The 27914-nt window shown below is 35.0% G+C and overlaps 1 protein-coding gene and 1 non-coding gene across 2 annotated transcripts; both read right to left on the reverse strand.

The window, feature by feature from the left end:
- Positions 1–184: 184 nt before the first annotated feature.
- RpL10Ab (ribosomal protein L10Ab) lies at positions 185–27775 on the reverse strand. The gene is made up of 5 exons (XM_081738046.1): positions 27622–27775; positions 13277–13432; positions 6697–6845; positions 3191–3363; positions 185–411 (listed from the first exon to the last, which is right to left on the reverse strand). The coding sequence occupies exons 1-5, from the start codon at positions 27624–27626 to the stop codon at positions 241–243; spliced, it is 654 nt and encodes a 217-aa protein (XP_081594172.1). The 5' UTR covers positions 27627–27775; the 3' UTR covers positions 185–240.
- On the reverse strand, positions 4178–4250 carry LOC145670772 (small nucleolar RNA SNORD45). The gene has a single exon (XR_014128420.1). It is a non-coding gene; the product is annotated as a small nucleolar RNA SNORD45 (small nucleolar RNA).
- Positions 27776–27914: the final 139 nt, after the last annotated feature.

Below are 27914 nucleotides of genomic sequence, written 5' to 3' on the forward strand. Positions count from 1 at the left end.
GTCACTGAAAATTGCTCATATATTTCACCCTCATTCTTCGTAATTAGCAACTGCGCAACTGATTTAAGAATTTAAAAAAAATAAAAATCCTCTGACCCTTCCTAACTCGGATAAAATCTTTTTGACAAGTTCACATTATCAACAGGAAGAAAGGATACAATTATTAGAATACAAAACATGAGGATTCAGACAACGTTTTATTATTTTACACTTTCAGGATTTACACTGTCACCAGTACAATTAGTACAATCGCTGTGGTGGCCCCATCGTGGATTTGATGTGTAACGACCGTACATTCTGCCAATGTTTCTTCAACAGCGACACAAGGAAGTTGATTGACAGATGGATATTCTGGACCAGTTCATCTGGATTCATGCCAATATGGCCTACTGCTACCGACAAACACAACACCTACAATAAAACAGAATAATTACTTCAACATTCAAAATATTCACCCATTACGTCTAATGTTACTTATATTTGTACGTTCCTCAGCATTACCTTTGATACTATTTATTATTGGCTCAAACCGCAGCCGCAAATATATTGAAAGAATTTTGGATTAACGACTAAAAGGCTAAACTTATCCGAATTTATGCTAAATTCTTTAGTTTCCTTAGTACCAACGTATACAGATTAATGTTCAAATGAACGTTTCTAGGCAGGTGTTTGAATATAAACAGTCCGAGGACCAGCAAAACTGTCGAATCTGTTCGTTAATTATTCTTTGGTCAACCCATACAACTTCTGATAACTTATGAAATTTTCCCTCCTTTGTACAACCCAACTGAAGGTATCCCCTATCAATCTGAATTTTCTCAGCATCTTCTGTATCAAAATAACAATATATATGTACGATGTTTGATTTTGATCCCTATACTCTATCCTGACTAATCTAGTTCAACTTGGGATATTTTTGACCTTGATTAATAGTAACTACAGAAGTGCATGTATCAATAGGTTTTCAGTTTCTTCATTAGACTGTATGAGAAACTGTATGATATAGTAACTTCTAAATGTAATTTTCGTGGTCTGTACAGTATTATGTTAAATATAAAAACTAAGTCCCCAATTCCCTAAACAAGAATCGAACTAAGGACGATACAATATCACAAACATTCACCTCTACATCATTAATAAAGCAAGTGAGACATTTGGCAATGCAGATCCAAATACTTCAGTGTTCAATACTATGATGAATTTCGAATGATTACGGTTACATGGAAATGAAAATTTGACTTTTCAAAAGTCTTATTTCGAATAACATGTTAGCTATGTACCTCATCTAACTGCATAGATGTGTTTCAATAGGATCACAATCCAATTTACAGCAATTTGCTATCAAACCGTTCTGGACATTAAAAAAGCTTAAACTGGCGTTTGTGGAAACTTTCAAGTTCTCGAAATTACATACTCTTCAACAGTTTTTCGAACTAACAATTTTTACAGTATCTCCAGAGTAGTGAAATAGCAAATTGCTGTAAACAGCATTTGATCTTCACATTTATTACAAACTATCTATGCAATTGGATGGGGTACTTATTCAAGCAGTTCTTCGAAAGGCTTTACAAAAATGTCAAATTTCCAATCCCTTGTAACTTTGTTCGTACTCATTCGAAATCCATCATATGATCATAGCATTAAACACTAAAATATTTTGGATGTGCAATGCAAAGTGTCTCACTCGCTTTATTACTGCTATATAGGGCACCAAAATTTGGATGTTTGTGAGACTAGTTTGCAACCCTGAAAAATAAATTTAGATATGAAATTTGTAATAACCTGACAGTGCAATTTGAAAATATACACCTTTATGTTTGGTTAGCAACACTGTTAACCTTGTGGTGTCAGCGTATCAATTATCTACTTGAAATACTGAACTGACGAAAACAAAATTCACAGCTTTTAAAAAATGTAAAAACAGTACTAAATATCACACATGATGCCAAGAATTGCAAGCTACGAATTTTTCTACTATTAAATGTTAGATTTGTATGTAGCAATGCGCAATGTTATTAGTCTGAAAAGAGTTCCGATATGCCACATCTAGTCAGCCCTGATTAAGTGAAAATTCTTGCTCGTGTGACTATTATATTACTTCAATCATGTGTATGTCTTACTATAGTAACCATGTTAGCCCACTATTAGCAATAAAACTTTCAATGTTTATATGATGCCATGTCAAAATCACGGTTGGTTCGATGAAAAGACTAAATCAGGCTGTCTACTGAGTTTCATTTTCAAAATTCCAGTATATTCAGTATATCAGCAAAATTCCTGTACCTAATACAATGATTTTTTAAAAGGCCTCCCAATTCCCCTCACAGCCCTCCACTCTACCTATTACTTTAAATGTCTAATTATAAAATGTATACAACTCTTGCTTTGGAAAAATTTACAATCTCAATGGATACAAAATAGTTTCTAAGACTATTAAAACAATTACAAAAAAGTATTGTCGACAAATTACCAGTTTGTTGAGAAATTACGATTTTTCCAGTATGTGGATCAAAATTCCAGTGTATTTCCAGTATTAAAAATCAAATTCCACTATTTTCAATATCAGTAGACCCCTGTAAATAACTGATTATATTTATGATTCCATTAAACATTGGTTAAGTACTAAATTTCATTCAATGCCATTAGATGTTTAGAGTTCCGTATAAACAGTAAAATAAGTAGAAGTAATAACAGGTTTTACATTACTTCCTCTACATGTGTGAATTTAATAGACACGTTAAGCATGATATTTCCGCCATGTTCATTTGTTTCTGTTGGAATCCTTAGTCGTGAGCTGCATATGGATCTTAGTGATATGTCTTTCATTAACTTATAATGGAAGAGAGAAGGGCAATTCTTGTTTCTGAAGAAGGAACTTAGCAAATGGATCAATAGTAAGGACGTGCTTATTTGCATGAAAATAAAGAGAAACATTCCCCGACCTATGTTTTCTTTACCGGGAATCAAATCCGGGCCTCCAGCTTACGATTACCCTTTTCAATCCGCTTCCTGAACAGACTTATTTGTACTTAGATAACCCAATGTGTTACTACAGAACACCTTACATACTAAGCCAGAGACCCGAGATCGAATGACTAAAAAACTCTGGGATCTACAACTTAATATGATATTCCAACTATACGTATTCACCAAAAACCTACGAGTAACACGAGTGAATACCAATCTTTACCTTTTTCATCTGGAATTTGATGGTGGCTTTCACTTCATCTATCTTCTGATTCATCGGCTCTTGGTGCGTTAGAAGACCGGGAAATTTGCCTGCCTTGTTGAGACCAGGACCAAGCAACCTGGGAATTTGCTTAATAAGAGCTTCGCTAGCCAAGAACGCATCGTACTTTTTGGCTGGAAAAGAAAAGATCAGATCAGATTTTTATTATAAGTACTGTACATACTAAACAATTGAACTAGTAATTAATGTTGACTCATCTTTCGACACATGATTCTTACATAACCGACGAATTAATTTAATTTTCGTTAATTTCCATCATGGATAAGTGAACATGCACTCTAACATGACACCCAGTGGATGCTTCTCAGTTTTTAATTTTGAATTTTGCCCCCTCCATATGTAATGAATTGTCTTGGCGAAAGTAAATTTTTCACTTTCTATCCTTTCAAGTTTTCGAACCTGCATAAATTAATGAAAATGTACTATATATATAATAATTTTTTCTTTTTATTATGTCTTTTAGTATAATTTCCATGCCATATTTAACATTTACTATACTGCCTCCTACACCTTCTTTATCAATTTTCAAAAGAAATGCTCCAATTTGAGTTTCAAAACAAGGCTACATACAGTCTTTAAGCTAAACGAAAATTTTTGTTTTTAAGTCCCACGTAAATGCATTTTAGGCAAAAGAAGACGGGTAATTAATGCCAGTGAATTATGAAATTGGTGAAATTAGAATGTGGGAAATCCCTGTAGAAAGGAATTTGTCCATCACAAGTTCATGTGTGCGGGATCGAACAAGGAAACCCTCGCACAAGTGATGAGCACTCTACCACTGCACCATCTTTATGCTAAACAAAATTATTTAAATGTGATTATTTGTTTCAAGTTATACAAACTAAGGAACATGAAAAAGGATGTGATATTCCACTACTGAAACCAAAAAGAGACTTTTTCTTCCTTACAATACACATATGTATTAAGATGCTCTCAGTGTAATTCTAGAGCAATGTAAATCCTTCACAAATTTCGGATAATACATGTATCATCACTGAGCATCTGTACTACACAAAACACATCCTCCTATCTATAACTCACTGTAGCATCAAAGTTCAATATCCACAGAACTTCCAAGGCAAAAACGCAGTTCCTGATAATAAATAAATAAATAATAATATATAAAATAAAATACTGCATACACATGACTCGCATGAAAATTCTGATATTGATTTCAATGAATTTCAATAACAATTAAACTTTCCCTGATCAGTGACATCGCGATCACTTATTTATGGGTAGGTTTAAAGAGAAAATAAAAATTGGCTTGCACGATTTCCATAGCTGCCCATTTTTTTTTTTTTAATACAGCCTGTTTTGTTTTTTTTTTTTTCCCCACTAAATTTATTACGTCTCAAATTTCCTGTATTGGAATACAATAAAACCAAACAGTTGTATACATTAACGTGATACCTGTGTACTTTGAATACACTGAAGTAAACATCTGACAAGATATATATTTTGGTAGCATCTACATTTTGATTTTTGCGTGCGTGCGTGTGTGTGTGTGCGCGCGCGCCACCATCAGAAGAGAAACACTTGCTTATTACTTATCACTACAATTACTGAACGCTATGATAGTCACTATATAATTTCCTTTTCAGTAACTTAAAAAAATAAGCTTAGGTGTATATTTTTATTAACATCTTGGAAATACAACTGTAATTAAAACTTAATATCGAGACCAAACTGATTTAATGGAAATAATAGTTACATAATCAGCAAGATCTGCAAACAAAAGACAAAGAACTCGTTAGCCAACTGTTTCTTTAATTCAAATACGACGGATTATGTAGCGTAGTTAACGCATTGGCACGGGAAGCCGGAATTAAGGGTTCAAATCTCCGTATAATTATGCATTCTTTTTTTACTCTTTGAAGATAATTGGTGAGTACATTCCACTTTGTTAGACACAGAAAACCAGTATACACTTCCGAATTCCACTTTAAAAAGCATTCTTTTTGAATCTCATATTCCGTCTCAAATATCTTTTTAAAAACTTAGCTAAATTACTTTCTTGCATCCACATACTACTGGATATATATATATAATATGAAATCATTAGTCTCTTCTACACAAGTGCTTCTACAGTATCCACTTCCCAGTTTATTCAAAATTTGATGAAAACTACCCAGTCGACTTTCTGTTAATCGAGCCAAACAAACGTGTATATAGATCAGAGTTGGCAAAAACCAGGGTTTTTATTGAGAAAACAAAAACTTTAAAGGGGGGAGGTTTAAACCAGGTTTTTTTTGGGGGGGGTTTAAATTTGCTCTATGTATTTATATCACATATGGACAAAAATAAGTTTGTTTCGCCTTGTTGTTAATATACGACAACCAGGTTATCCTGGAAGGGGTCACATAAGCTTAAAGCGGAATCCAAACCGCTTCTCGGCGTACATCCGAGAGAAATTGTCCTCCACTTTAACTCGAAACCGGGACTAACTGGATACAAATACATCTGCCGACGCACTCACGAAGGACTCCTGATAAAAATACGTTGTACTGATCTTTACATAGGCCTACTTGTTAATATAATTGTCAAAAATCATTTAAGGACAAAAAGATAAACAGTTGCACAAGTGAAACCATTATACAGAATTACATATGGACAATTTCAAAATACTGCAGAGTACAGAAGAACTAATTTAGTCCAAGTTAAAGAAATACGACGACTTAATTTGCATATCAGTACGAAAAGTGAATAAAGGTACGAATTCATTGAGTCTACTTTGGCTCTGATCCATTTATACATAAATACCAGATACTTCTGATTTCAATAAATACCTCTCGTGGGGTTTGTATGACCCCCCCCCCAAAAGGATATTTCGATGTATTTTATCAACAATAAACATTATTAAAATGAAACAATATTTAGAATTTTCCTTTGATTGCAATTGCATAACAATAACAAACTAAAAAACTCACAAAAGAAACATTCATAAATTTATATAAAAAAAGTTGCTTCTGTAGTATAATCTGAGTAATGAATGGAGAATTTAGGTCTGAATATAATACGATTAATATACGGGAGTGAAACGTGATAATCCACAAATGTGTATTCATTACGATTTTACGAACACTTACACTTTGACGAACATTTTCCGTTTTTTTGGTTTAAATCAGCCAACCCTGATAGATCACCTCACAAATTTATACATACTTTGATAATTCTTGTTTCCTGTAATCTTTCCAGTCCGTAGCTAACATCGCATTTAAAGTTCCAGTCACTAATTAACATTTAACACTTAATATTAAAATTTAACATATCAAGTTCAGCCATTTGTGGTCACGATATTAATTTAAATTAGGATTAGATTGATAATTATTCGTACGTAAACGAACGAACGAACGAAAAAAAAGTGAACAAAAGAAAATTTGCGTTAAAGCTAATGTGCACTTTCAAATACCTTCATACTTTACAGCAGATCATAATTAACTTACCAAGCTTCTTCACGAGTTTCTTGTTTTTGTTCATTTTCTTCAGAGCCTCTACATCCAAGTATGGGATATTGTTATCCTTGGCCTGGTCACAATGCTGCTGGTCGCCGAGTATACAGACACTCATCTTGGGTCTAGGGATGTGTTTTAGCCTGAAAAATCAAACGAACTGTAGTTTTCTCTTGTACTTTACAGCACTGTTTAATATTTTGTCAACCACAGAAGAAATATGATTTCAAATACTCCTGCGTCAGTAACACTATAAAACTCCCTTGAAATGTTATCCACTACGTTACAAACCTGATGCTCTCAGGGTAACTAGAGCAGTATTCTATCAAGCCTTTTCAGATAATACATGCATTGCATCATTGAGCATCTTAGGATATTGGTTTCCACTTGGAATTTCAAACAACAAAATTAGTATACTATTTTCGAGAGCAACACAGAAAATTTAGCCTGGCGACGACTGCAAATGTCTTCATTGAGTTGTATCACTAGGTTCCCTATACGATTTACCACCGATGAATAGATGTTATACTGAGATACTACTTAAACTTTTTAAAGCTTAAGGCGATGACTGATGGTCAAATCACTGAACCTACAACGGGGAATCAGATATCGTGATAGATACAGTGAAACCTCATTTAACGGACAAGAATTGTTTCCCCCGAAACGTTTTAGTAACCTCTTCATAAAGGGTAGAATTATTCTAAGGTTTATGTATTAGCACAGAAAATATTTTCCACAATTTGAAAATCAATGTGATACAGTATATTACATAAAACCCCTTTCCCACAAAATGTCCATCAGCTAATGATCTGGTGAAGCAAACACTCGTAAGCTGATTTTAAAAATTTTATTTATCTACTTATTTTTTTTTGTCTACATTACATTTTCATTATTTAATAATAATGCCGCATGCTTTCTTTTACTTTTAGTTCGGTCAATGGATGTAATTTATACAGGAGAAAATTACACCCGTTTTTTGCTAGTGGACACTATAGCTTACGTTACTAAATTAAAATTAGGAATTAACCTTGTATCCCAAAATAATATTACATTACAATAATTGATGTCGACCCTCTACGGAATCACCAACGCTTGTTCTCCCGCTGCTATTCTTATTCTTTATTATTAATTCAGGTGGGGAATATTTCTTAACCACCAAAATTAAATATAGTATTATTTTGGGGTACAAGGTTAATTTTAATTTACTGTGCCTGCAATATATTTTACAGACCATATAAACAACTCTCAGCGATACTTTTGCTTCTTTACAGAGGTAGATATTCCCCTCACTTCCCAGTAATCCGAACAATCAACAGTATTTCGAAACTAGCCTATATTTACATTACTATATACTGCATACAATTACGGCATGACCTCTATGTAACAGGACACCTTTCACGTCACATCGCTGTTCGTCATTCACATGTTTCACTATTATCTCCGAAACCCTTAACTATTTTTGTTGGGTAAATTTCCTAGTCCTTCGCCAAAGAAATCAAACTATGATCTTTGTTTCTACTTGAAAAATAGTCAAAATTTGGACAACTCTTTCAGCATGAACATACGAACTCATACATTAAATATTTATTTACTGCGCAAAATATAGGTGATGCCTTGGTTGGTTTAAAGTTACCGTCCCTTTCAGCACGACTATATAAAACGTGGACTTGAATTACGATATGAGTCGAACCATATAAACCACACTGTGAAACGAACCTGAACCTCCCGCAACGAAGGCGCTTACATTAACCATACAGTCACGAGGTAGGTGATAAGGATTCGTACGCCTATACTATTATGTTCAAATTGCAGAAAATATGGCCAACAATTCTGGACGTGCGAAGTGAAGTTTACAAAATTAATTTATGATAAGGGAGGATATCTGAAGAGTTTCCAGCGGTTAATCAAATCAGCTTCTAAATTTATTAGGATACACAAAGGAGACTTTTTACTGCAATATATCAGGCACCCAAAAAAGTTAAGATTTCATCCCTATAACAATTGACTGACACGCTAGGAGTTTAGTAGGAATGATAGGGACAAAACTATTTGATTTGTTACAGAGATTACCATTTGATTTGATAACCAAGAAAGATTTATTTGGAAAATCATAGAACACTGACGATCACGCCCTATAGTCTTAAGAAGACTTCCATAACCACTGTACTGTACAAACCCATAGATGGGTCGCGAAATTTTTATATATATATATATATATATATATATATATATATATATATATATATATATATATAAATGGTGTCCGGAAGATCAAGATTTTATACAACGATTTTTGTGTTATGAATCCTGAGACATGATCAGCCAACACCTGTATCCTTCAGGAGTGTGACGTCAGTCACGGAAAGTTGGGAAGCACTGAGCTAAAGGGAACAATAATGAAATACTACGGATGATGTTTATCACAAACTCTCTACCTGGGATCGAACGACGGATCATTCAACTAGAGGTCAACGCTCTACTGGAGTTACCATGCTTTAGCTAATATGTATTACGTGTACAGCACGTGAAGCAGTGATATTTTCTCTATTATTGAAACTGGAAGAGGTAGTAAAGAATCATCACTTGTGGTTTTGTAGAGAGATTACAGTGGAGATAGAATATATTCCTGGAACGCTTAATTAATTGCAGAAAACGACTTCTCGCTATTCGTTACCGTTTTCACTCTATATAACAATCACGTTCAATGTTAAATAGACAGTGCTTGAATAGAGGGTTAAGAAAGAAAACTATCTATTCTTATGACGCTAAACCCATTTCATAAAACCGTTCATTGCTACTTTTTAGCGTCTTTGCTGTACATAGATAAATAAAGAAAAGTTGTAGTGGATTTTTGCAACTTCCGGTTTTAGTAGAGACTTAATGGAAATCAAATGTATTCTTGGAAATCGTTCTCGCTACCTGTTACCGTTTTCCCACTATAACGATCACGATAAACGTTAAATAGGAAGTGCTTGAATAGGGAGTCGAGAGAGAAGATGGTATTAATTCTTAGAACCCTGAATCTATTTCATAAAATAGCTCATTACTGTTTCTTAACGTCTTTGCTCTACGTAGATCAATATGGAAAAGTTGCAATGGATTTCTGCCACTTCTGGTTTTAGTAGAGATTTAATCGAAATATATTCTCTTATGTTTTTTACTCTATATAGCGATGACTATCATCGTTGAAACTGGAACTGGTTGCTCTCTCCGTTCTAGTTTAAGGAGATTAATATTTTTGCAACGCTTTCCCATAATCGAATGCAGAAAACCGCTTCCCGCTCGCTATTTACCACCATTTAGGGTTTTAGTCGAGAAATTAAGAGTAAATAGAATATATTCTTCAGAAGCTTAACTGACTGTAGGAAAGTGCTTTTCACTCTTAGTTTTTATTAAAATAATCAACATTAAAACCGAAAGTGGTTGATTCCTGCCACTTCTGATTTCAGTACGGAGATTACAGTGGAAATGGAATACATTCTTGTGGCGCTTAAATGATTACAGAACACCGCTTCTCCCTATCTGTTACGGCTTTTCTTCTATGGCGATCAACGTTAAAACCTAAGTGTTGATTTCTGTTACTTCTGATTTGAGAAGACGGTTAAAAGAGATTCTTAGAACGCTAAATTGATTCCGAAAAAGTGCTCCTCGCTATCTAGTTTTTGCTCAAACTGGAAGTTGTAATGGATTTCTACCACTTCCAGCTTTAGCAGAGTTAAAATTGGAGACGATGATGTGTTTTTAGGACGCTTAATCCACTACAGGAAACAGCTTTATCTAGTACAGTTTTTGCAGCAATCAACGTTAAAACCGGAAATGGTTAATTCCTACCACTTTCTGTTCGAGTATCGGCTCCAAGAAATTATCTGTGTAATTTTGATCAATAAGAGTTCTGACGAACCAAACTGCTTAAAAATAGTCTATCAGCAGGAATAGCCTGTTAAATGCTCGGGCAAAACATTTTGACTCGAGTGTGGTAAAGCCCAGTGGAATCTCAACCTAATATGTCGTGCAGTACGAGACAAATCCACGGTTCGTAACCTCGTCCCCGTAACGAATAGGGCAAATAATCCGACGGTACAATGTCAAATGCAAGAATAATGGTAAAAATGTGTGATTTCGCGTTCACGGTTGTCAATTTTCCATATCTACGTTTCCACGCTTGCAAATACACCTTGCATTAAACACCTTATCAGGTAACAGCAATTCTTAAATACGATACCTCAAGAAGTCTACCAAACGCTTTCTGTTGATGCATAGTGGTTTTAGTTGGTTGCGAGTGCATTCACTTGGTGCACAGACAAATGGGACTAAGCCTCGTCGACAGCAAAAACTCCGCTGGAAAGAGACAAGGTCGGGTTTACGGGAAGCCTGTTTCTTGAATCGCGACCATATGGAAGCATTGCACTGGGCCAGTGTCCATGACGAATCATACAGCGTCAATGGCGTACGCGTGCTTTTGGATCAGCTTCCATTCATCCAGAACCAGAAAAACATCACGCTACGATGAGGTGAGAACACTTGCCACAAAGCTGAGTGGCAGACAGTCATGTTTATGGGAAGTCCAATTTGCCAGTAATGGTAACATACGCGTCAGACTCGTGTTATGAGACATCTGCCAGCTTAGATTATCAAACGTTACAGGGGCAAAATAGGAGTTTAGTTTCGTCCTAATGAATTATGATCTTATAGGAACCTACTGTTAACGTGTAAGATCCATTCTCTCAGTCTAAGTCGTTCCCAACTACACTATCTTGCCTTCAAGAGAGCTGATTTACAAGACCCGCCACTGTTCCCCATTGGAGGATGTGCAGTGCAATTGGACACAACACGTGATATTGATATCGGCTACTACGTATTGTTTGCGACCCCGCCAGTGACTTACATCAAGGAAGTTTTAAAATGTATTGATCGGTATAATTTCAAACTAACAAGGAAATTTACATAAGAATTGTGTTCAAACCACAGACGCACTGCAAGGAGCTAAGATTTATCAATTTCTTCGGAAAACCACTATCATTAAAAAATATACAGGGTGGTCCAAAAATTATTATACAGTTCCGTATTGATCAACTCAATTGTTTTTATAGCATTTCTTATCGTTATCCATTAGGTAGATTTAGTTTATTGTTTGTTTTTAATGTCTTTTTAGTTGTATCTTAAGCTCGGAACAGCCGAAGCAAGTAACCCTATAAGCTAGAATGTTATACTTGATTAATGCACGGGTGTATACCTACTTTTGGGCCATAAAGAATACTTCACTTTGACGTCTCGCTGTTTGGCAAGATTTTACTTTGACTCGGACAGTGACTTCAATCAGTTCCTATAGGGTCAGTCACTTTCGAGGACTGTTTGTGCCTTTGGTGCTGTCATGTGGTATATGGTCCACTTTTCTCACACAACTTCATTGATTAAAAAAGTGATTTACTTTCTTACGATAAGAAACACAGCTGAGTGAGTGAAGGGGTTTAGAAGCCCCTCAGAGCTCGTTTTTTTTTTCACCTTTATCCCCATGATACCACGTGACATTACGTCACGATCGGATGGAGCAACTTCAATGTTATTCCTTCATTACTCCGGGAACCGAGTCAGAAGAATCGGTTGCAGTCACTGTCCGAGTCAAAGTAAAAAACAAGCCGAAAATACAACACTATACAGAACTAAGATACCCAAATAACCTTACTACTTATTACAATGTTAATTTAATGATCTGCAGAGAGGATATTCGTTTCTACCATAAACCTAACAATTTAAGCAAGCATATGACGATGCACACTTTTCCCATGCCTACTGTTGAAGATTTATCTCCAAATTACTGCAGTTTTCAAAGTGCTGAAAATCGCTTAACCTCTTCCAAACGCATATTTTGCTCCCGCTTTTCTGCGAGAAATACGGTCAGAGCACAAAACTGCTCACTGTAACATTTTCCATTGTACAAACTTCGCTTTTAATAGACTTAAATTTGATTTAAACTGCTCACTGAACCGAAGAATACGCTTAGTGTAAAAATTATTAACGTGTCACAGTTAGGCCCAACTATCCACTTGGCTTCAGACACTACTTCCAACGTGTCTTATGAAGCCAAGTGGATAGTTAGCGAAACTATTACATGTTAATTTTTTTTCACTGAACGTATTGTTTTCTTCAGCAAGTAGTTTAAATCAAATTGCTCACTGAACTTTGGAAAGGTGATCATCTACATCATAACTTGACAACAACTTAACTATATTCTACAACTGCCAACACCTGGTAGAACGAATTAACTTACCACAAGGCAATACCGGAACTACAAACTAACGGTAGTAAACTACCTCCCCAGTTATTTTAAGACCCTGGGTGCAGGTCCGCTTGGATAGGTACCAAGCTCCCTGACATGAGAAAAAGCCGTTAGGCCTCATGCGTTTCGGAGATTGTTAAAATCACAACCACCATAGCTCCAGTATCTACAAAATCAGACCCAATGTGAACAGCAATTCATTTAGCGTGGTCATCTTCAAATAATGTACTATGTAAAATGAACCTGAAAAATCGTCTTACTGAGACCTAACGACTTAAGTGTCAGGTGACAACATACTTGACTGTGCCCGAGAATCGCTTATCCTTTTGGGGATCATAGTTCTTCAATCCAATCTGCAGTTCCACCGTCTCCAGGAAACCTCTCTTCTTTTCTTGAGAATGCTGTAGAACAGCGTTCACACACTCATACAAGGTCTCTTTTGATACTTTCGAACTGAAAATAAATTTAAAAAATTACACATTAATAGTGACTTTCAACACCAACAACGTTACAATTCTTATACACTGAAAAATAAATAAGTAAATAAATAAATAAACTGTTCCAAATGCTAAATACTTAGTATTAATTGCACTGTAAATTCTATTTAAAATAACGAGTTTCAGAGCTAATTAAATATTCTGAACAATACATGATACCAAAAATATCAGATACAATTGAACTTTTTACTGATTTGACATAACTCCGTTTGATGTCTCGATCAAGCATAACGTATTTCCGACAATTTCTCTTCGGTGGAGTAAAATAAAATTAGCCATATATGGAACTTTCAAAGGATAGGTTAAACTTTCGTCATTTGTTTACGGTGGGTATGAAAAAAAAAAAAAAAAAAAAAAAAAAAGTGCTGCATTTGAAAGTTACAATAGTTATGTTTTGCCATGATCCATATACATTGTAACGAAAGATAAAATTTCTGCCAAGTTCCCAAATGAGAAACTAAACAATAAATAGATCAAAGGTATTAAAGGTACGAAGTGTTCCTACATGAAAATGTGAATTATACAACAGATTATGCTTTGGTTACCTAGCACCCATTTGTTTGGAAAGGAAAATACAACTGAGGAACCTTACTTTTGTCATCACAAGCATTAAATATTGGAAAATAATTTGGTAATAATGTGGTAACTTTATACTCATTCAGGATCCCAGTATGTGGTTTTACGATTCAGCAAAATGAGCGAATCTGCATCATAACTGAAGGTACGCATTAACAGCTCATGCCTGGATTGGCAGAGTCAGGTAGAGGCTGCAGAGCAGGGCTGTTGGTGGTGTATGAAGGCAAACTCTGTGCCACAAATAGCATAGAAATAGCAGAAAGGCATTGAACTGGGCAGATGGTATGTGTAAAATGAGAGGGCAAACTGGACCTAAACATCCATTACCGAACAGTGCTATGCTAAACCATTTGGAGAAAGGTAGCTACAAAAAGTTCGATATCTGGGTGCCACATGATCTCTCAAAAACATTTACTTGATCGAATTTCTATCTGCGAATCTCTACTGAAAAATAATCACGAGTGTTTAGAAGTGGATCTACTACAATACGAAAGTGTGCAAAAGATTATGGTCGAAGCAAGAAGCTGCTCTACAGCCTGCAGCAAAGTCCACATTGACGCCTAAGGTTATGCTGTTTTTTTTTTTTTTTTTTGGGGTGCGTTTGCTGGGATTGTGTGAATAATGATCTGCTGCCCGGTACGTGACGTTTGGGCGCGAGTTAAATTAAAAAGTCATTATGTTAGGCGCTGAGTACTACGTTCGAATCAAGATATCACAAGGTGTCTACTGTAGTGTAAGTCCTTGAATTATACTAGATTTTGTTTTACATACTAGAAATACGGAAATTTCAAAATTCTAAAAACTGAATTAACAATTAAATTCTGTAAATTTAGTTTCAACCAAAGGTAAGTGTGTTTTTTATTTGATAACTTTTCAAACCAAAGGTAAGTAGACCACACTAGATATGATTGACTGCATTACATACATAGTGAGCCTATTCCATTAAAAAACTTAAAGCAGGCCTACTACTGTAGTTATGCAATAAGTGTGAATGTCAAACACATTTCTAGTGGCTAAATGTACACTTAACTATTATTTTTCACTTTGAAATCGTTCTTTTTTTCCTTTCGCCACTTTCTTAAATGCAGATTAAATGCTTACAATGGGACGAAAAAAAGTGTCAAGTTTTGATTTTTATATTGGAATAATAATAAAAAGTGATACCAGAAATACGGTTCCTAAACTCAATGTCTTAGACATCCTGTATTAACATCTTTCCCTCAACTCGATTCAAATGGGGCTACTATGACCATGGGGGCTTCTTTGAACAAAACTGGGAAAATGTTTCAATCAAAATTTTCATGTCCTGAAAAGTCATTTGCGGCTCATTTGAATATTGCAAGTAGTAGTTTGGAATGTTCTGAATTCAACCATGACAAATCTATAAACTTTACTAACAATGATGTATGAGAAAATAATAATAATAATATGAAGAGATGTTTTTTCTAATTTTTCGTCGACCAGAAAATTGTCTCTCTGGAACTCGGGTTTAAAACATTAACTGACTAAATCAGTATTACTGATAAAATCTCATCCATTATCTATCGATTCCAGTAGACTCTATTGCTGTCGAATCTATATTTAAATTTTGGTGAATTTTTGAAAATCTCATGTCGTTTTAGGTAAGAAATGGGGTTACTATGAACAGCTGATTTTGGTGGGGTTTCAATGAACATACTTGTAATGAACCTAATCGCTGGAACGTTTGTGATGGTAGCTGTATTATTGTTTCTGTTTCAGTGGTTCCTGTGACCGAAGTCCTGTAAAGTATCTACGAAAGTGGTAAGAAAACAGCTTTTGACACAGCATACCAGTATACTGCCAGTAATAGTGGAGCATAATTAAGAAAGTAGAAAACTGCCGCTTACAAAGAACGTTACTTATTACTACTTCGTGGATTGTGTTTGTGTGTTGTTGTTTTGAACATGGTGCGAACATACAAAAAGAAACCTGGTGCACGTACCTATCGCAATTGCACAGTTGAACATTTGAAAGAACCTGTGAAATTAGTTGCAAATGGTGAGCTAAAATTCCGAGATGCCACCAAACAGTACAAAATCAGTATTGGGACTTAAGTGAAATATGCACGTCAATACAAATCAGTGAAAAGTTCAGCACAGTTTGATGCTGATAATTCTAACCGAGGCAATCCTGAAAATGTACCTGAACATGAACCAGAGCCGGAAGTTGAAATAAATAGGCACAAGCCAGAACATCCGATAACTATCAGAAGATGAGATCTTAATTGTCGACAGTGTATCCCTATTGAGTGAATGGGGATTTCCCCAAAGTACGATGCAACTGCGATCACTTGTAAAAGCCTATCTCGATGCAAGGGGTATTAGCAGATTCAAAGAATTTTCCAGGAAGAGACTGGGCTTTGACGTTCCTGAAAAGGAACAGGAGTGTATTACGACAAAGGATGTGTCAAAATATCAAACAAAACCGAGCTAAAACGACTGGAGAGGAAATTCAAGGGTATTTCTCTGACTTAAAAGAACAGTTGATAGATGTTCCTGAAGAACATATTTTGAACTATGATGAAACAAATTTAGTGAATGATCCGAAAAATAGAAAATTAATATTTAAAGCTAAAACAAAACGGCCAGAGAGAATATTGAACTCAACTAAAACATCTTTCTCCTTGATGTTTGTGGTCACTGATAATGTTATGTGCCTTCCTCCGTACGTGGTGTACAAACAGGGTGGAAAAAAATCATGATTTTTTTAATAAAAATCATTTTTGTTGATTTTTTTGATTTAAATCGATTTTTTTGATTTAAATCAAATCTTTCTCCTGGTATAATACAAGTCGCGAATTGAAGATAAAGCGTTAGGAATTAGTATTAAATGCTAATTATGCCATTTAACTGAAAGTATTGGGGTTGAATTTTGAATTATCCCCAATCGTTAACCTATATCAATCCCAAACAATGTTTCTTAACCCTTTTAAATTATGGCTTTTTTTAAAGGTAAATTATAGACTTTCAGTCAAGCAGCTACATCAACATCCCTATTTATCCTGGGATCATGGTACATACATCACTCTCTTTAGAATAAACAGCTTTTGAAACGGTAACATTCACATTTCCTTATGTCCCTGAAGCGGGAAATTTTGAGAGTAATCGGCATTTTTAAAACTTTTTTTTTTTTTTTTAATTTGGTCCCCTCTAAATACCTCTGTGTTACAGCACGGATCTCAAAATCAACTGGGAAATGCTAAGGGGTGTACTAAATGTGTGTACAAAATTTCAAGCTTCTCTTTTGAGTAGTAAGAGTGAGGAAACTATTTAACAATGAGCTAAGAACATTCCCACAATGCCCCAGATGACCCGGATTTAATATAAAAATTTCCTCAGACATCCCTATTTATTCTAAGATCATGATTTGTACATTATTCTCTTCAAAATAAAACAAATTTTCAAACAGTACCCTTCAAATGTCTCCATCATGTATCTGGGGCGGGTAAATCACGAAAAAAGGAATTTTCTGTTAAAAAATGTCTTTTTTAAAATTTTACCTCTGTGGACCCCTTCCCCTGTTTTAAGACGGAGATCTGAAACAAATCTGAAAAATACTGAGGGGTGCACTGAGTAAATGTGCAAAATTTCAATCTTGTAGGTGCAAAAGTAAGCCCGTGAAAAATAATATTCCCCAAATACCCCAGATTCCCGTATAAAACAGGATCTCAGGTAACAGTTTCCTGAGACATCCCTATTTATCCTAGGAGCATAGTATGTACATCATTTTCTTCAGAATAGAACAGCCTTTCAAACGGTACAATTCATATGTCTTCATCTGAGACGGGAAAATCACGAAAAAAAGCTATTTTGTTAAAAATATCCTTTTTTAAACATTTTTGCCCCTCTGGACCCCGCTGTTTCCACGTAGAGATCTGAAAACATCTGAAAATTATAAAGGGGTGCACTGAACGAGTGTGCAAAGTTTCAGTCTTCTGAATGCAAAATGTAACCCGCCAAATAATAATAATAATAATAATAATAATAATAATAATAATAATAATAATAATAATAATAATAATACCCATAACAAAAAATATATTTTTAAATTTATCACATCACACACTATGCCTCAACGCAGAAAGGCGTTGCAGGGTAGGCAAAAACCATGGTTTTTATTGAAAAAAAACAAACCAAAAAATCAGTTTTTTTTGTTTAAACCTGGTTTTTTGGTTTAAACCAGTTTTTTTTAATTAAATAATTTACTCTATGCATTTATATCACATATGAACAAAAATAAGTTTGTTTCACTTTGGTGTTATTATGCAACAACCGGGTTGTGCTGGAACGGATCACATAAGCTTAAAGCGGAGTCCAAACCGTTTCTCGTCTCTTACATCCGAAACAAATTGTCCTCCATTTGAATTTGAAAACTGGACTAATTGGCCACAAATGCAAATACGTCTGCCGACTCACTCACGAAGGACTCCTGATACGTTGTACTGATCTTTAGATACTTTTAATATAATTGTCTAATTGTCAAGAGTCATTTCAGAAGAACAAAAAGATAAACAGTTGCACAATTGAAACCATTATACAGAATTACATATGGACAGTTTCAAAATACTGCAGAGTACAGAACTAATTTAGTCCAAATTAGTTCACTACGACTTTGATTAGTCCAAGTTAAAGAAATACAACGACGTAATTTTCATATCAGTAAGAAAAGTGAATAAAAATAAGAATTATTTGAGTCGACTTTGGCTCTGACCCATTTATACATAAATAGATACCAAAAATATTTCTGATTTCAGTAAATGCCTCTCGGGGGATTTGTATGACCCCCTTCCCCAAAGTACGATATTTTGTTGTATATTATCAATAGTAAACATTACTAAAACGATACAATATTTAGAATTTTCCTTTGATTGCAATTGCATAACAATAATAACAAACTATTTAAAAAACCACAAAAGAAACATTCATAACCTTACAAAAAAGTTGCTTTTGTAGTATAGGGCTAATTTCTTTGAGTAATGAATGGGGAATTTAAATTTGAATATAATAGGAATAATATGCGGGAGTGACATGCGATAACCCACTAATGTGTGTGTTGAAGATTTTACGAAAACTTACACTTTTACAAACATTTTTCGTTTTTTGCATGGTTTAAACCAGCCAACCCTGCGTGAAAGCATATGTAACTTGTTCTAAAATGCCTCCAGCCTTACAGAAAACGAAGTAAAATGCCTTATTGGTACTTTTTTAATCGAATAATTAAGATTCTACCATATCACCTAAAAATAGGTGATATAATTTAAAACGTCAAGCATTAAGGAAAAAGTACAGCAACGTTTATCAAAAAGACACTTTTTTTTCACAAAAGTTACTGATATTTGGCAGGGGCCTATTTTTAAAAACTCAGAACCAGCTTGCGGCATGAAATACATAAATTTCGCCTAAAGTTATAAAATTAACAAAAAAATTGGAGAGGGGATAGGACCCCTCTAAATACGCCCTATTATCTGAGGACAAACAAACAGACAAGCACAAAAAAGAATTTTCGTCTTAAATGTCAATGGTGATTTCCCCGTTGAAATAGTTAACGATTTTAAAACCCAAACCCAATGTTACGAAAAGAAGAAAGAAGGATTGCTCCGTTACCTGTTCAAAACGGGATTTTCCCTAATCATCCTCTGCATGACACTTGTTTTCATACTATACTGTACATTTGAGTCTCATTGTATTATGATTATTAACTTCCATAATCGAAATAACAGAACAGAAACGGGATTTTACTTATCTTCATTTTAAATTAATTTATTTAGGAATTCGATTTAAATCAACGATTTTTATTAAAAAAATCAAGTGATTTAAATCTTGATTTAAATCGTGATTTAAATCAGACTGATTTAAATCAATCCACCCTGTGTACAAATCTGAAGCACTCTGGAGTACATGGACAGAAGGCGGACCTAAAGGTTGTCGATACAATCGGACAAAAAGTGGTTGGTTTGATGCCGTAACCTTTAGGGATTGGTTTACTTCGATTGTGATTCCATGGTCAAACAAGCTACCTCCCGGTCCAAAAGTAGTCATCGGGGATAATCTCTCTTCACATTTTTCCGTCGACATTCTTCAAAAATGCAAAGAGAGTTATATCAAATTTATATGTTTACCTGCTAACACCACGCATCTTACACAGCCTCTCGATGTAGCTGTATATGGTCCAATGAAAAAGGCGTGGCGGCCAGTTTTAGAAGAATGGAGCCTAGGACCAGGAAGGAAATTCGACAGTCTTCCAAAAGAGGTTTTCCCTAAACTTCTTTCTAAGCTTATGGAGGCTTTACAGTCTAAGCTTAAAAATAACATATGATCTGGATTTGCTGCATGTGGTATTAGACCTCTGGATGCAGAACAGGTTCTTAAACATTTCCCTAGAATCCTAAGTGAAGAAGCCATTCCGGTACCGGTATCAACATCTGTTGAAGGTACAGCAACAGGGTTGGCTGGTTTAAACCAGCTGGTTTTTTCAAAAAAACCAACTGGTTTAAACCAAAAAACAAAAAATGTTCGTAAAAGTGTAAGTGTTTGTAAAATCTTGATGAACACACATTTGTGGGTTATCACGTTTCACTCCCGTATATTATTCGTATTATATTCAGACCTAAATTCCCCATTCATTACTCAAAAAGATTACACTACAAAAGCAACTTTTTTTTTTACAAGTTTATAAATGTTTATTTTGTGATTTTTTTGTAGTTATTATTATGTAATTGCAATCGAAGAAAAATTCTAAATATTGTTTCGTTTCAATGTTTACTATTGATAAAATACATCGAAAATGCCGTACTTTTTGTGTGTGTGTGTGGGGGGGGGGGTCATACAGACCCCACGAGAGGCATTTAGTGAAATAAGTATCTTTGGTATCTATTTATGTATAAATGAGTTTGAGCCAAAGTGGACTCAAATAATTCGTATCTTTATTCACTTTTCTTATTGATATGCAGATTAAGTCGGTGTATTTCTTTAATTTGGACCAATAAAAGTCGTTGTTAACTAACTTGAACTAAATTAGTTCTTCTGTATTCCGTAGTACTTTGAAATTGTTCATATGTAATTCTGTGTAATGGTTTCACTTGTGCAACTGTTTATCTTTTTGTCCTTCTGAAATGACTCTTGACAGGTTATATTAAGAAGCAGGTAAAGATCAGTACATCGTATTTTTTATCAGGATTCCTTCGTAAGTGAGTCGGCAGACGTATCGCATTTGTGGCCAATTAGTCCTGGTTCTGAGTTCAAATGGAGAACAATTTCTCTCAGATGTAACTCGAGAAGCGGTCTTTATTCCGCTTTAAGCTTATGTGACCCCTTCCAGCATAACCCGGTTGTTGCATAATAACATCAAGGCGAAACAAACATTTCTGTCCATATATGATATGAATATATAGAGCAAATCATTTAAACCATAAAAACCATGGTTTTTGCCAACCCTGTACAGCAACAAGCAGCACATCATTAGTTACCAGTACTCCAACTACTGCAAAACGAGTAATTTCTCCGAGAAAGAAAAACGCAATGAATAATGTTATCATTGGTCATTTACAAGATACTCGCAATACTCCAAAGGCAACTTCGTCCAAGAAAAAAAACTCAACATATCAGCTGGCTGCAGCGTTTCACCTGAGGATTGCCGTGAAGACATGCTCAATCGCAATACTAAAAACCGAAAAACAGGCTCTACAAAACGCAAAACCACTTCCAAACAAATATCAGATGATTCTTCTTCCGATGAAGATTGCGAAGACATTCCGAGCACCAGTAGCAATGGATGCATCATTTGGGATTTCAGAATCTGAAATAGAACACATGGATGACCTAAAAATCAGTTCGTGGGTAATAGTACAGTATGTTCTAAAGAAAGGCAAACGGCATTATGTTGGGCAAATCAAAGAGAGAGCTGCGATTGGAAAGTATAGTTTGGGCGCATTAATAAAACGGGAACTAGTATGACATTCCATTGGCCCGAAAATGAAGACAGCGATGTGGTTTGTACAGAAGACATTGTTCAGGTGCTACCAGAGCCCACTCTTACTAATCGAGGGCTTCTTAAGTTTGATGGCATCTCTTTTGAAGGTCTCAATTTGCAATAATTTCAAGCATGTTGCAATTGTATATAGTGTAAATAGTGCTTTTTCATTGTACAAAAAAAAAAAAAAAAAAAAAAAAAAAAAAAAAAAAAAAGTGTTTAAAAACTTACCTATTAGATTCATATGAACATATGGCCCTTCTATTACAAAAGAGACCTTTTAAAGTTTTAAATATTAATGTTGCAATAGTGCTACGATCGACATCAACTTTTGGAAAATATTGGGTAAGTACATTTTAAAAATATTTTCTGTAGCCCGTTAGGAAAATCGCACAACTATGTAATATATATCAAAATGTCCATAAAACTTGCCTCTTTTCAACTCAATATCAAAGAATATCATACAACTTATAGGTAGAATTTTATTAGAACAATTAACATTACGTTCAAAGTAGCCCCATTTATGGGGCTACTTTGAACAGGGAAGGTTCTAGATTACTGGTCCCCCATGTAGGTTACTAGCTTGGTTGGTTTCTTAATGCACTAAAGTTTATACATTTAATTTACACAGTATTGCCGAGCGAGCGTTAGCGAGTAAAGGCGGGTTAGAGCCCCGCAGGGCACGTTTTCTGCATGTATTACTGCTGAATGGGAAGGGGGACCAGTAATCTAGAACCTTGCCCTTTGAACACGCATATTTCATTTTCTTCTAGATGAAGACATTATCTGACAACAATGGTTATCATACAAAGTGATAATACTCTTTTGTGCCATGGTTTTAAAAATACAAAATTGGGTTTACAACATGTTGTTCACAAAATATTTAAGAAAGTGTGTTTTTTTTTTTTTTTCATTACAAAGTAGCCCCATTTGACGGTACTACTGTGGCTATGCAATAAGTGTGAATGTCAAACACATTTCTAGTGGCTAAATGTACACTTAACTATTATTTTTCACTTTGAAATCGTTCTTTTTTTCCTTTCGCCACTTTCTTAAATGCAGATTAAATGCTTACAATGGGACGAAAAAAAAAAGTGTGCGAAGTTTTAATTTTTATATTGGAATGATGATGTTAATAATAAAAAGTGATACCAGAAATACGGTTCCTAAACTCAATGTCTTAGACACCCTGTATTAACATCTTTCCCTCAACTCGATTAGGATTTAGGATTTTTAGATTTCTGAGCTCTCGGCATCTAAGGCCATCTAGCCCGTCACGTTTGAGGAATAGCACTATTCGGGGAAAGGGAAAGAAGGAAGCGGCCTGGGCATATCAATTAGGTAAATGAGGAAACCCACGAAAACCTCATACAGGGTGGCTGGCCTGAAAGAGCGTGTTACACTTTTTCGACCGAGTGCCCCCACCGGAAATCCAACCCGGGACCGCTCGAAGGCGAGAGCATCAGTGATTACGCTACGCGGGGCCACTTCCCTCAACTCGAGTGCAAGGAAATCTTTTATTGGAGTTCTTTATTGGACTTAAGAGTTTGGCAAACGTAATACGAAAGAAAACGAATTTTAATATTCATAAGTATGTAATTATTAACTTTTTTAAAAAATACAAAAATTAATAGTAAATCAATATGTTTTAATTAACATTAAGAAAATTATTAACAGTTCGTCTGATTCCTTCATTCCCTAGCTTTCTTATATAATACAAAAATTAGATCAGAAGTACAAGAATCGTGAACAAGCGAAAAATCAATCCATGACGAGGTTAGGCAACAAATGCCACAAACGTATTGAACTATTTAATTTAGATGAATAAATAAGATAGAGATAGAAAATATACAGATAAATGAGGTGAGATAAAGATAGAAGTGTAGGAAATGTATATATATCTTGATTCGCGCTTAGTTTTCAGAGCCTAGCTTACTTTATATGTCGTAAATTGTGATTTTTACTATGTACCTATATTGTGATTTTTACCGATAACTACACTTGTTAGCCCACTCTGAACAGCTATACACCCTCAACTCTTGAAGCTGGTGCTCATATGAGGGAACGGACTTGGCAGATTAGTGACAAGGTACCGGTAGGTGCCCCAAGAGATCTGCATTTGATATTCAGCCCAGTCACACATTTACAATAACAATTTAAAGTAAATTCACACCTAAACGGAGACAAGGTGTAATGCAAACAGGCTGAACGCCCCATTCTCATCTACATAAACACAAGAACTGCTGGGAAGTTTTTTGAATTTCTATTTTGAACATTAATAGCAAATTAAAGATTTGTTGAAAATGAAATAATAAAGATTTGAAGACAAGATGGAGGGAGGTGGAGGCGTGTTCGCACAAGCCACGTTTACGTTCGGTGGCCAACAGTCTTATCTAACAAGTAAGAGTTTTAGAGTCCTTTCCTCTTTTCCACTAGGAAAATGCTGGAGAAGCACTATCAATGTAGATCCTCAGCGTTATTTGCTTCCTCTTCCTTTTACATTGTTATTTGTTCTCGTCAACTTCAAACAAGAGAGACCATTTCATTAGACATCTGGCCTCCTTTCTTGAGAGAAAAATAATAATAATAAAGTATTCCTTCGCAACGCGGTTTCAGAACTTTCTGTTGGTTGCTCGAATATACCCTCCAACCATTTGAGGTATGTAAAAATGAATGCTTCCTGGTCCTTATTCTCTTTTTCGTTGCATTCCTGAAATTTGCCCTTGTACTTAATGTATGACTGTGGGGGGAATTAAATCCATATCGCATGTCCCTTGCACGTGGATACTTCTTACTGTTGTACTGCCTTCTGATTCTATTTGATGTACAAGTTGTAACAGAACACACAAACCGAGATCACGCTGTATTCACACCCCATGTCGGTGTGTGATTACTACATGATCTGGGATTGCTGTGTGTTCTGTTACCACATGTAACATGATATGGAATCATTTCTGTAGGTAGTACAACAGTAAGAAGTATCCACGTGCACGGGAGATGAAAAATAGCTGCTGTAAACCATTACCAAAAAGTTGTTCACGGAAAACCAAAACATAGTAACCAAATGAAGTTGAGCTCGTTCCTCTAGTCGCTGCCTTAAATTTTGGGGAAGTTTTTATTCTTGCAACACTGAAAATTCTTTAGGTTCATATTTTCTGTTTTAAATTAACATTATCAATGGGGGTTGTGGTAAGTTGCATTTTATTATCTCCTTTCACTTATGATAAACAAGCACACGGAAAAAGGTAAATTTTATATTATTTTTAGTAAGTAGTGGGGAGATGTGGCTGATTAGTGCTGTAATTTCCCCCCATTATTTTATATACCGTTCTGCATGGTTCTAATTTATGAGCATTTCAAACAAGTAAAATTAAAATAACAGAACTCATAGTGGTCTGGTCTCTTGTAAATAGTTGAAAAGTGACCAAAATCTCATCATGCCCCTTTTTTCTTCTGTTTCTCCATCACCTCTGTTATTTTGTTTCATCTTTTCTTCTTTTTGAGCATTCTTTCTAACGTTTTCTACGTATGCTTCATAGTTACAGTAGGCAGACTTAGCAGATGTAAGAAGCTGAGTAAGTGGAACCAGTTCTGGCCTATTTCCGAATTTCTTCTTCCCAGACATTGTATTGAACTTAGTACAGAGTTCTCAAAGCCATGAAATATTTAAATTCATCACCTACTCTTAGGAAGAACATACAAAAAGCATATCGTAATACAAGGCAAACATGAATTACACATACAACGTTGAGAAGAACGTTAACTATTACGAGAGAAAACTAAAAGACCATTATGATAGAAGAAAGAATAGACACAGAAGGCCTTGAGAGCATCCACCAACCATTCACTGTGCTTTAGAAAAAATAAAAGCTGAAGTGGGAATAAAGCTGACCGTTTCATATGTGACAGCAAGTACTGAAGCTTTCAGAAGAGTAACGAGTAACAAGTTTCTGCTTCCCCCCCCCCCCCCATTTATATTTTTCTTAGAAAACTCCCAATGCAAAACATAAATCAAACGAAAAAGTCATTCTACCTCCCAAAAAAGTAACTTTTAGTGACAAATTTGAAGAAAAAAAAACTTAGTGGCCAACTTGAAAAAAAGTAACCTTTAGTTTAAAAAGCGGCTCGCTATGAGCCCTGAAATAATTATGGAAACAAAAAAGCAACCTTTAGTTTAAAAAGTGACTCGCTATGAGCCCTGAAATAATTATGGAAACAAGGTCCAAACCACGATTTCTAACCGAGTGGATTCCATCGGAACTGGTTCACTGAAAGAAATAAAGTAAAAGCTTGCCGAATTGTTACTGTTTTCAACTTTATTTTCCAGTTAAATCAAATTCGGATTTAACTTTCTGGTTGAAATAAATTGGGTTCACTGCTGTATCGCCGGACCAATTTTAGGAAATTTACTGGGTCAATTGGAGAATTTATCTAAGTTTGTGAGGAAGAATGAGTGAAAGCCAGGTAAGAGAATTTATAGTAAAAGTTAAAGTGGTTGTGTTTGTTGGTTGTTTTTGATGTTATAAGCGGCACTGTATGTGGAGGCGGATGGACTATTTCGCGGAGAAGTACACTTGTTTTACTATACGTATCCATAGATTGTAAATATTTAATTTGCCCATTTCATGTCGAGAATAGAACCTAACCAAATCCCTGAGGGGTTCCTAACCCGTTTTTACTACTATACTACGAATCCATATAGTAAGTTTTGATCCATTTTCTTAACATTACTGGTGTGTTTTTTTTTTTTTTTTTTTTTGTGTTTGTTTCTGAATGAGTATACCAGCTGGAGCGTGCATTGTAAAGTTCATCCTAATATTATTACTGCTAAGTGTAATTATATTAGAATAAGACGCTTAAAGGTAATTTACATAAATTTTATTTCTAACACCTCAAAGCACTACGTAAATACTACTCGGTTCCACCAATCAACTTATGCTGCCTAATTACGAATATACACAAATGCATTTTTTAAAAAAAACGTGGCAATGACTTTCTTTAGTCATCTCCTAACGCCTTAGTAGCTCACAATCCATCTTAGTAGGCATGTTCATATGAAATTTTACCTCAACCACCATGTGGAAGCCTGAGTGGAAATGATATGTGACAAAACGGATGGAGCTGGCGGACGTCTGCCGCTATTTAAGATCACTGGGATATATGATACCCATAAAATGTACCTTGTTCTAATGTGTATAGGATAAGCAGTTTTATTACAAAGAATTAAAAAATGACACATTATGATTTTAGATGTATGGTAACTGTGAATGCGTTAGAAAATATTCTTTCACACTGTAAATTTTCAGAAAATCTAGAGCTAGATTCTAAATACGCATAACTAGACTCTAACTAATAACGTAAACTTTTATTTAACTGAGATTATGTTCTTACTAATAGAAACACGAACTTGTACAAGACACCACCACAATGTGGATTCCCATGCTACATCATTTTGCTTCCATACTTTTAATTAGTTTCAATAATAATAACTCTTACTTATTGATTCCTTAACATTACATTTTAATCTTGTACAACTCTAGATTTCAATTATAACATAATATTTTAAAGGATTATACTCACCTCATTTTAACACGCTACAGCTCCACGATTTTCCACGTTTCTTCTTTCAATACCGGAAGGACGGAAAACACAGATTAACACGATAAACACCTAATAAACAATGTTGCAAGATAAAAAAAAAATCAGAACGTCTTTCTGATTTCTAGGAAATCTCGGAGTAGACAGAAACAGTAACAAAAGCCAGAAAGCAGAGTAAAAGTAGTTTTTTATTTGGGGGGGGGGAGATCTAAGATTTCTTTTATAAAGAATTGAGGATCCTTCGTTCCGTACCAGTGCCTTTTTCACTAAAACCT

This window comes from Thermobia domestica, chromosome 14 (assembly GCF_964235325.1).
Source record: "Thermobia domestica chromosome 14, izTheDome1.hap1.1, whole genome shotgun sequence".
Classification (NCBI taxonomy): domain Eukaryota; kingdom Metazoa; phylum Arthropoda; class Insecta; order Zygentoma; family Lepismatidae; genus Thermobia; species Thermobia domestica.